Source organism: Triplophysa dalaica, chromosome 22 (assembly GCF_015846415.1).
Source record: "Triplophysa dalaica isolate WHDGS20190420 chromosome 22, ASM1584641v1, whole genome shotgun sequence".
NCBI classification, from domain to species: domain Eukaryota; kingdom Metazoa; phylum Chordata; class Actinopteri; order Cypriniformes; family Nemacheilidae; genus Triplophysa; species Triplophysa dalaica.
Genome location: NC_079563.1, coordinates 11,475,995 through 11,487,468, shown reverse-complemented (window position 1 = coordinate 11,487,468; position 11,474 = coordinate 11,475,995). Strand labels below are relative to the sequence as shown.

General features: G+C 36.2%; 1 protein-coding gene across 1 annotated transcript; it reads right to left on the bottom strand.

Annotated features, from left to right (window-relative positions):
• Positions 1 to 280: 280 nt before the first annotated feature.
• On the bottom strand, positions 281 to 6,612 carry ufm1 (ubiquitin-fold modifier 1). Its single transcript, XM_056737321.1, has 6 exons — positions 6,514 to 6,612; positions 6,365 to 6,421; positions 5,566 to 5,623; positions 3,687 to 3,726; positions 2,731 to 2,763; positions 281 to 1,467 (listed from the first exon to the last, which is right to left on the bottom strand). Coding segments are annotated over exons 1-6 (270 nt in total). The 5' UTR covers positions 6,516 to 6,612; the 3' UTR covers positions 281 to 1,387.
• Positions 6,613 to 11,474: the final 4,862 nt, after the last annotated feature.

Sequence of the window (11,474 nt, the reverse complement as noted above, 5' to 3'; positions counted from 1 at the left end):
ACAATCTACACTTGATATAAATATTCTGTGGTTCTGTCATTCGCTTGCTTAAGTAGACCCCTTACAGATGGCACATAATTGAATTTATGCAAATTGCAACACCGCTGCACACCAACATACCCCTTTGAAATATAAAGAAACTAAGTGTGTGCTTTCCATTAAAAGCATTAAAACATGGTTACATCTGTTCAATTAATGAACAAATTCAAAGGGTAAAACGTCTAGACGCACAAATTAAAGCTTAACACATTTATCTTGAAAAAACAAAACCAAACATGCATTATTATTTAATGCTTTTTTTAATGTACGAGACAAGAACGTCCACTGTAAACTTTTCCATTTTGACAGTTTTTACGTAGGAGAGTTCATTCACTTCTCGACTTGCCGCACGGCTAATGAACGAAGCGCATCATTTCCTTCCAAATGGGCCTGGAGGCGAGCGATGCCTTTTCAAACGTGCAGCACGTTGTGTCTGAATAATGTTGCCCTTGCTGTATTTATAATGCACTTCTCCCTTTTCTCAGTAATGAGTGGCTTGGAAAGGGCACTGCATGCCTGCTCTTTTATTAAAACAAATGAAAGCTCATTACGACACCGAATTGAACAGTAAGACCCTCCCCCACACCCTAAGACTAATGGAGAGCATAAAAGCAAAGGCAAAGATGCCTGTCATTTAACAGCCTGATTTACTATTCGGGTTTCTTAAAAAGAACTGGTGACTTAAGTGAGAAGTGAACTTTTTATAAAAAAAAATCACATTCACCAGATTTATGTAACAATGCAATTTTTAATAACCAGGGAAGATTGCGACATTATGAAATGTTTATGTATTATCTAGATCTTGTATAATACTTGTATTAGTGATTTTGTTAATGACCTACAAAACAGCACTTGGCATTACATTGACATTTCATTTCATGTCTCCACTCGTTAACACTAAATAGCTGTTTTTAGAGGACACATTAACAGGCCGCGTATCTTTGATGGGAACCATAACGTGTTAAAAAAGACAAAAGCTGATGCTTAATATCAGTTTGTCTTTTCAAAAGTAAAATGGCCATGATTTTTACCACCAAGTTTCAATCAGGAAAATATACATTAACAACTTCAAAAATGAGTTCTGAAAAGTTACAAAAACAAACAAACTTATGGGTTACATGTCAAATGTTGTAAAGGAACTGGCGGTACTAACTTCCAGACAACCAATGTGCATATTAACATCGCGTGCGTGTATATTTTCAGGCCAGTTGTTTATTTTGATTTGTGAGGTGTTCTGACAGATTTGGAGTCGCCGCAGTGCCTGAATGAGCAGTGGAGAGCTGACACCTCATGGCTGGGCAATAAATACTAAATTATGTTCATCATCTGTGACGGAAAGTCTGGACAGTCACATCTGACAGCAGTCTCCTCCCACTCTGTCCCTGGGAATGATACGAAGCTCTGATCCATGTTTCAAGAACACATTTCCTGTAGATTTGGAGAGACACGGTATATTAGATTTTGAAGAGATCTATTGGCAGAAATGCAATATAATATACATAACTATGTCTTCAGAGATGTATAAAGACCTTACATAATTAAGACTTATGTTTTTATTACCTTTGAATGACCTATTTCTATCTACAATGTGGTTGTTATTTAAAAATCAATGTAACCTCCTTTCATAAATTGTGTGTCGACAACGCTAGGCCTGCTGGGAGAACATTTTTTACCTAATTAATATTCATGATATTCTGATAAGATTTAGCCAGAGAACAGGAACATTATTGGAGAGTGCGATTCTCAGAAACAGGAAGTCACCTGCACATTGTTCATGTTCAAAAACCACTTTCGGCACATCAACTGCTTGCTTTTCTCTGCTTTGAGAAATTCACTCTGTGTTTGAACAAGAAATCAGTTCCATTCAGGTGTGAACTGTTGGCTATATTTAGTATGAGACCGCGTGACTTTCAAAGGACCGAAGAAGACATACGTCTCCATAATATAAACCGGTTACATGCTGGGGTCAGGCCAGACGTGTCGTTATTGTAAAACTAATGAATTACAGCTCAGCTGGCATTTAAAGGCTCAACATGACAGGTATGAAAAATCATTACCTATTACCATGTGATTACATGCAACACGGGGAATGGAGATTAAAAGCCACTGACAGTAGACCGATGGCATGGCATATTTTAAATCCTCATAGATTTCAGATGACGGATTACGGGAGTCCCGTCAAACAACACGTAAACCAAAATAAACATCTGGGAAGAAACATTATTCGAAGTCAGAGAAATAATCTATGGGGAGCAATGTAAGTGATGCAAGGATCTTAAAGCCCATCATGAATATTCATAAAGTATTATGTGAAATTTACATGCAAGGCCTATTGGAGGAGAAACTTCAAAAGGTCCCCAGGCAGACAGACAAACAATATCAGTCGGTAAACAGATCTGAGTCGTCCATGCATTTGCTTGGAGATTATGAAGGACAGGCAGGAAAATGAAACAATATCAGTGAGGCATCTTAACGGCTGTGAGTGAGATGGATGTGATAAGATGCAGGGAACGGGATGCAATGGCTTAAAGTGAGCGGCATCGGTAGACAAACAAACTAAACCAACAAACATCCATTTGCACATAAAAAGGACAGAGAAATGGTTTGTGAGCCCTTCGGTACATTTGGATATTTCAAAACTATTTATTGTTGACAATGTGACGCAGACATATGCTGATTGAAACTACCAACCTGCTGTCTGTGCGGGGTTGATTCCAATCCCATCTACACAAAGAAAACATCATCATCAGAATCTGAACACATTGCCAAAACAATTATTCTCAAAGACAATCAATACATCAGACAGCAGCGCAAGTGCACAATAAAGCCACTATGAGGGCAATGCACCGTAACGCTGAACAATAATTCACAATTCAAAGAATCTTATTAATATTAACTGCCCTGTGCTTGCCAGAACAAAGAGTTATTGAATAAATGATAAACAGATATAGACGTAAGTATTATTTAACACAGAAAGCAGCATTGTGTCTTGTATTAATTTAATTCAAATGTATTCTATAGTAGTACAGACAGAAATAAAAAAAAATCACGTGCTAAATATTTTTTTTGTTTGCAAGATCACTGTGATGAGGAAGGCGGGACGAGAGCCGTGGGTGTGTCCTATCTCAAACAGGAAATCGGGAGAATAAGAGGAGGAGCGACGGGACTGCTGACGAGAGAGTACCGGGCCCGGACATGTGTTGAGTTCATTTTTATGTTCTTATTCTTACTTCCGTGTTATTGTTTGATTAAACTTTATTTAAATGTTCGCCGGTTCCCGCTTCCTTTTAAATAAAGTTTAATCAAAATAAACAAGCAATAACATGGAAGTAAAATGCCGGCAGCCACCTCACGGTCGACTGCAAGCCACAAGAACATAAATACAAACGTATAACATATGTCCGGGCCCGGTCCTCTCACGTCAACAGTCCCGTCGCTCGTCCTCTTATGCTCCCGTTTTCCTCCTTGAGATATGTGGGACCTGTGTGCGCATGGCTGATTCCAACTATCACTCACGCCACCGGCCCCGCCTCACGGCTCTCGTCCCACCTTCCCCACCACAATCACGTTTTGAAGAATAGAGAATCAGTAATAGTTAAACGCAGGAGCGAATCAGTGCTCCTTTAATTATAATGATGACTTCTTACCGTTTGTGATGATGGCACTCGTGGCTGCAGGCACTTTGAACTTTAAATGAAAGAGAAAGAGTTTATTGTATCCGTCACCAGACAGACACCTCACATAAACAACAGACACCTGCGCAAAATGATTCTGTCAGGCCGGGAAAAAAGATTCAATTCAAGTTAACGTTCATGTCAGGGACTTTAAAGAGTCGGTGCTATAGAGTGGAAGCTTTCAAAAGCATGAGGTAAGAGCTCTCTGGGCTGAGCTTAGAAGAAACTGTCAGAGTCTGTCACAAAGAGCTGCTTAAAATTATAAAATAAAAATAATGGAGAATACGTTCTGAAAGGGCTTTGAAAAACTCTCTAGGGGTGCTGAAGGGATTTCGACACATTTATACAGAAGAGATAAGGAATGCGAGAGACTTGTATTGTATTCGTGTTTAAGAAACAGTTGTTGCATTTGTATGATTTGTCTGCGGTAAAATTAGATAAGCCAAATTTAAGGATTTTCTTTATTCAACATTGACCTACAAATCGGAAAGAATAAAAAAGCAATGAAAGATCGTATAATTATCACTAAATCAGGTATACAAATGCAGATTTTAGAGAGGGAAATAATCCTGAAAATAAGCATTTGTTTCCTCAAATAAGCTCTCAGCATTTATAGCTTCCACTTCCATCTTCCTATTATGAGGCTGTCAGAGTTGGCATTTCATTATTTCAAAAAAAAGTGTGATGACCCGAGCTATTCGCCACATCATTCTGCCGTCCCATGGATACGCGTGCCCTTAATACAGCCGTGACACATTCTGTGAACTTGAAGACTGTGGAATGGAAATTGCTGATGCAAATTAATGTATTCTCCCATACATTATGTTTTGATATCAGAGTGATTAATTTTGCTGATCCCAATTTGGATACAGCTTCATTTACATTTGTGCATTTGGCAGACACTTTTATCCAAAGCGACTTACATTGCATTATCCTATTCATTTATACTTAGGTATGTGCAATCCCCTGGGATCCATTTCTACTCATCACATGCATTTTGTAAGTCCTATCATTGACTTCACAGTTTGATTGGATAAAGTTGCTATCTAAAAGTATTATCTAATATTATACTGATCTTATTCTGATTTTAACAATTGAGAATGTCAAATAATAGAGGTTGATATAATCACCAGAAAGACAGATGTTAAACATTTACATTTGCAGATGCTATTATCCAGAATGACTTGCTGTGCATTCAGACTATATATTATATCAGTGTTCACTTGGTCAAACCTATGACCTCTACGCTGATAATGCAATGCTCTACCAAGTGAAGTATAGGAACACATAACTCAATATTAAAGGGATCTTATGACACAAACAAGTTGTTTAAGATGTAATGCAATGTGTATACGCGATTTAAGGTAAAAAAACCCGCTGTATTTTCCACATATAGTGCATGTTTGTATCTCCTCTTCGCATCGCCTCTCTAAAACACGCAGATTTTTTCACAAAACTCATCGCTCTGAAAAGCAAGGTGTGCTATGATTGGCCAGTTAACCAGTGCGTAGCAATGGGTCACATAGTGCAAGCATGTGACGAAAATGTAACGCCTCTTACGATATTTGGAACATCAGGTTCCAAAGCAATTATACTGACAGGTACACCCACCTTACTTACGTATACATTTAGGCGGTCTTAGTCAAATCATACCACAAACTGACGTAGATTTGTGGAGGTGTGGTTACATAAGGCGTTTCAGGCAGGTCTGGGTGAGCATTGGCTTTTAGAAATAATGCATCTTTTTTTCCGACACTTACATTTTTGCTATTTTCTAATACATGCATGGGCAACTGATAACACACCAAAGAGACAGAAAAACACGTCAGGGCATCAAGGTAAATCAACTCACCTCTTCTGCTGCAAATTTCAAAACTGCAGTGAACGGCGTGCTCTCAGGTACACTTAATCTGAAAAATGTATGAACCAATAAATATTTGCGTAACAAAAACACACATAGAAACAACGATTTTAAGCTACCTGTTGTTGGTGCAACTAAAGAGAAGTCTCATGGAAAACTGCCCAGTTTTGTTAAAGTCTGATTTTTTTAGATTCACAAAGCAAAACCAAATTACATATACCCTGACCGGACAAATGGACACGTGCAACATCAAGCAAACTGGCTGGTGGCCAAAACTACAGATGCTCAAAGCACAGTGAGGTAAATCAGACTGAATGGCCAGTGACTGCCCAGCTCTTCCCCAAAATAGTGCCAAACTATCAGACACGACTTTACACACACAGCATGACAACTGTAGATTACCACACACACCACAGTAATATCACAGTCATTGAAATAATAATCGATTGTTGAAATCAAAGTGGTATAAACAGATTGACAGCAGTTGTACTGTATTTTTTCAGGGAGACAGATGCAGAATGACTCAATATCAACCCCGAGGATGAATCAATTGTTTTAAATCAATTGTCTTATGAATAATTAAACAATCAAATCAACCAGTTAAGTAAAATTACAGGTAGTCACACAAAATAAATAACGTTAACCCTAACTAGGAGCTTTCTATTACAATTACAATAAATCGAATCAAATAAACACAATCAAAATGTATTATGGTGAATGCTTAAAAATGTTAAAACAGTTATAGCATGAATAACGTTACGTTAATGCTGAATGATGATCTGTCACTTACACTTTATAAGGTAAACGAGGGTCCGACGTCAAAGTGATTTTAAACGTTACTTTCGACCTAATACAGAGAGGAATATAGTAACCAGACTGCATTTAAATAGAAAGTAATAATGAATAACGGCTTGTGGTATGATAAATGACCAGACTTACATCTTCCAGATCTGTGTGGGAAGGCAGCACACTGTTTACACCCGGAAGCCGCAATGAGGCGGCGATGTTACACGTCATCTGTTGGATGGACCGCTGTCTTTAACTTTTTTATTTTGTTTATATTTATCCAGATAATGTCGTATTGATTATGTGACATTCACACAATCATACCTGGAAAATCTAAATAATGAATGTATTAAAAAGTACGTGTATTCGGCTTGTTATTTTCAGTCAGGCAAGTTTGGAGCATACCTGTTTTTTTACCGTAATGTGTCTATTTGATGCACCTCATATATTTAAGAAGCAGTGCAAGTGCTTTCGCTATGAAGTTGGCAGTCAGGGCTGGGCAAAAATACATCAAAATGTATTTTGAAAATAAAACTGTGATGTCTATCAAAATAAACTACAAAATACAGCGGCCACACCATACAAAATTAATTGCCTTATTTTTGTATTTTAAAAATAATACTAAATACTTTTCGGATCATGACATTTCTTCCCAAACCCTCCATAAATTGGCCTATTTGATCTATCCCTTCACCATTACACTGATTCTGTTGATTAAGTAAACAATGTTTGATTTTCTCTTTGTTTTCTTTGGTTCCTCTCTGATTTTGGATAGGTAACACAGGGCCTTCTGTGCATCAGCAACACCGACTTAATGACAAACAAGTCATTCATAGGAAGACAACTGATGGCACCTGTATTCATAGCAACTAATTTTTCATTAATTGATCATTGTTAATCTTGAATAATAATAAACATGTAATAATATATTATGTGACAGGCAATGCAAAATCAAGCTCATATTAGACAGCTGCTTGAATTAAGGTGAAATATTCAACAAGCATATTTATTCAGCAAATATTTATGTATCAATCATTTGGAGCTGAAAGCAAACATTGTGTAAAAATTATATGTAGCCATGTTAACTGTCCCCCGTTCCGTATACGGGACACCTAAGTTTGTGCAATATTGTGCGTGTAATTTCTAATCGAATCATGACAAACTATATATCATTGGAAGTATTCTAGGACTCTAGAAAACAGATTTCTTTGGTGTTTTTTTTATAATTTATGTAGGGAGAGTAGTTGATTCATTTTTATAAAGAGTGTGCTGAGATTTTTTTGTTACCCTTTTGCGACCCAAATTTTTCAAATTTATCTTTTACAATAAATCTAACAACATCTCTTAAAAAAATCATTTTTGTGTGTGTGTTTTTAAAAGTAACCAGCTACTTTACTTTTTCCGAACGAGACCAACCCTAAGTCTGTATTCCAAAAATTCATGAGTAACCGAGATTTTAGTTCCAACATGCGTTTTCATGTGCAGGCTCAAAAAGGGCTCCGACAGTTAACAGGTTAAAATTCTTAAATGTAACAAGAAATATAATCAAAAAGTATCAACAGAACTTCTCAAGGAGAATTAATCCAATTCCAACCATACAACAGAGAATACAACAGAGCAGATATTCCAAAACATTTAACAAACATCCATCATAAACAGTTAAACTTATATGTGAATGTGGGGGCTCGTATGTATTTGTGTCTTAAAGCGGCTCACAGGAAATTCTGCTGCTCCACGCAAATTTACACCATTAAACTAATATAGTGGCATTAGAATGTAATGTTGTACAATACTGAAATGTGTTATTATATATTTTTTCCATGCACAACCGACGAACATAACATAAGCTGAAAGTAGCAAGCTAAATGGGGCTGCGCCCTGTATAATAGTGTTTAGCCTATGGTACTAACACAAAGACCAAAACTTAAACATAAACTCTTAAAAATGAAAGTAATTTATACAATAGATAGATGCAAATCTTGCAGCCTGCACGTTTCTTACAATGACCACCTTGTTCCATTTGTCTGTTCGACTCTCAACAGCAAGTCCGAGCCAATCAGAGGCCGCTTTTTTATGATGTCATCTCGTAGACTTCTAACAAAGTATTTAGTAGTATTTTCAAACTACAAATGTACAAACACTGACGTATTTTGATACAAAATATGAAGCCATTTTCATCAACCCAACCCAATCAAATACAAATTACAAAATACTATTTTGTATTTAAAATATGTATTTTTAATACATGTATCATAAATACTGCCCAGCCCTGGTTGTAATTATGTCAAATTGTGCACCTTTGTTTTGATTTAAAGTCATAAAAGCACATAAAAAAAATGTTAATCTTGTACTTGATGAAATTGGTCTCATAGGAGCTGTTTCGCTGCTCCCCCTGATTTTGTTTGTTATTAGATGTAACAATTTGTTTTTACAATGTTTAATGTCACACATTTCTGATCCGTTCATCTTTCTGGGGTGTTTAACATGGATGTGGATTGTTACTCAGCTTTTCCGAGAATGTGATGTATATATTTTTATACAGGATCTGTCTAGAAGCACACATGCAAAAAGGTCTGCATTAGGTGGCTTGTGACACATCCTTTCTTTATAACAGTCCAGTGAGCCCGCTTATGCACATTTAGGAACCAACAGGGTATTGTGTTGGCACATTTCTTTAAGCATATTTTACCTACAGTAAATGTGCACTAATCTATTTGGAACAAAAGTCTGTTTTCGTGTGTTCTAAAAATAAAGGTGGCTGATGGATTTAGGACGTGATATAAGCTAACTTGAGTGTCATGAGTCATCCTTATAAAGCTTAGCCTGTTTATGGCACCATAGGGCACACTGCCAACAGCTTCCAGAGGAATATGTGTGTGTGGAAGAAAACAGATTTCATTGTGTGAACTCTAAACCCAAATTCATTAGATTCTGGCAGTTAATTTCACTTTTGTCACATGCTTAGCGAAATCACTTAAAGGGTTTATTGCCCCTCAAAATTATAATTCTGTCATCATTTACAAATGCGCATGTATTTCCAAACTAGTATGATTTAATTTTTTTAATGAAACACAAACTGAGATTTTATTTTGGAACAGTATTTTCAATTTTCATTTCATCATCTTGGATAAGAAGTTCTTCTAAATACCATCCAGAGAATGCAATAAATCCTTTGTTTCATTGTTGAAAATATATAAAATATTCTCACATCTCATGTGAGCTATTGTGCCTTGAGACCCCTAAGAAGCTGTTAGGTCAAAAAATTAAATGAAGAGGGAAAACTGGTGGTGGCATAAAGATAACATGAGCCAACAGTTATTAGGCATCTACACTGAAAGTCCTTCGAAAATTCCTGTGTATTGGATTGCCTAAATTTCTTCTAATCATGTCCAATGCGGGAACCCATCATGTACACAGATAGCGGCGAGAAGCACAATTCGCACTGTGATGTGGATGAGATTGAGGAGCAGCACACACTGTCAGGTGAGCCTGTTTGCATAGACAATCTAGCACGGATTTCAGCTGTCACAAGGAAGATGTGTTAAAAATGTTTATTATATTGAAAAAAAAAAAATTTCATTATATTTAGAAAACAACATATTAGAATTATGTACATGCATATTATGGAAAAGACATTTATGAAATTAAAGAAAAAGAATTCTGTGCCTTTTGGCTTCGTCGTGATTCTATGTCATCATGTCATGTCTTTCTTGGTCTTGTGGCAGAATCATGGCAGGATCTCTTGTTTTATGTGGAGAGAGACGTTTTGAACCTTCCGGTATTCCATATGGTTGATTTCCTCCCCTTTAAATAGCCCTTGTGTTCATTGTCTTGTGCTCCTGCATTGTATTCTGTGGACCTGTGGACCGCTGTGCCCCTGTTCATGTTTGCTGTGAATACCCAAGTCAAGTCTTAGTAAGTGTTTAGTTTAGTTCTTGTCAAGTGTTGGTTAGCCTAGTGTTTATTTATTCTTCTTTTCTGTTTGACCATGATTGTTTTACCCCCACGTAGTTCCTTGTTTGTGTTTTTTGCATAAATAAAAGTCTTTGTGGTAACCCCTTCACAACTCCTGCCTGCAATTGGGTTCTTCCCCACCTGTTTCATGACAGGTGTATGTAAACAATGTTTCAAAATTTGTTCATCCCAAAATAAAAAAAATCTGTCATTATTTATTTACTATCACATTGTTCAAAATCTGTATGTATGACTGTCTTTTTTCTATGAAACACGAAATATGATATTTTAAAAAATAGTGCTTTTGAGTCCATGCAACGGAAGTCAATGGGGACTAATGTTGATTGGTTGCAGCATTCTTCAAAATATCTTCAGTGTTCTGTCGAAAAAAGAAAGTAGACATGAGATTGAGAAAATGATGATATAATTATCCCTTTGAAGCATATTTATTATGAGTTTAATAAATAATGCATATGATGTGATATTTTGCATATGACACATATACATTAGTAAACACCAATTAGAAGTTCAGATTTTTGATAATAAACATTCACATTAAACATTCTTATACCGTGGTCTGTTTGAATACTCGATTCTGATTGTCTGGAAGGTGTGCATTAAAACTGTTTAATGTACAGTTAGTTCCATTCAGTTTAATCAAAATTTGAAATTAAATGACTTTGTTAACACTTTCCTTGAAGCATGTATCTATAATGCATTATAAAGAATTGTTAAAGTCTAAAATGCATTTTAATTCTTCATAATGTCTGTTGTAATGCATTATATGTAGTTGTAAAGAACCAATTTGAAATGTGTAGTGTAACAATGAATTGCTAAGTGTTATAATGTTTCACCTGCAATAACATCTATTTATGAGACATTACAATGCATTAAAATGTGCATTACAATGCTTTAAAACTACTTTTATAATGCATTATACATACATGCTTCAAGGAAAGTGTTACCATAACTTTTTTCATCTGTCTGGTCAAATATTACTCGATAAACATAAATAACAGGTTTAACAGAGGCAACTACAAAGTGCAGGCTTCGCATCGGGTGGTTCTTGACCTCCATGTCGTGCATTAAATGCTTTAATGCACGGGTATTTGTGGATTATCCCTTACATATATTCTTTAAAATATTTAGAGAGTTAATTT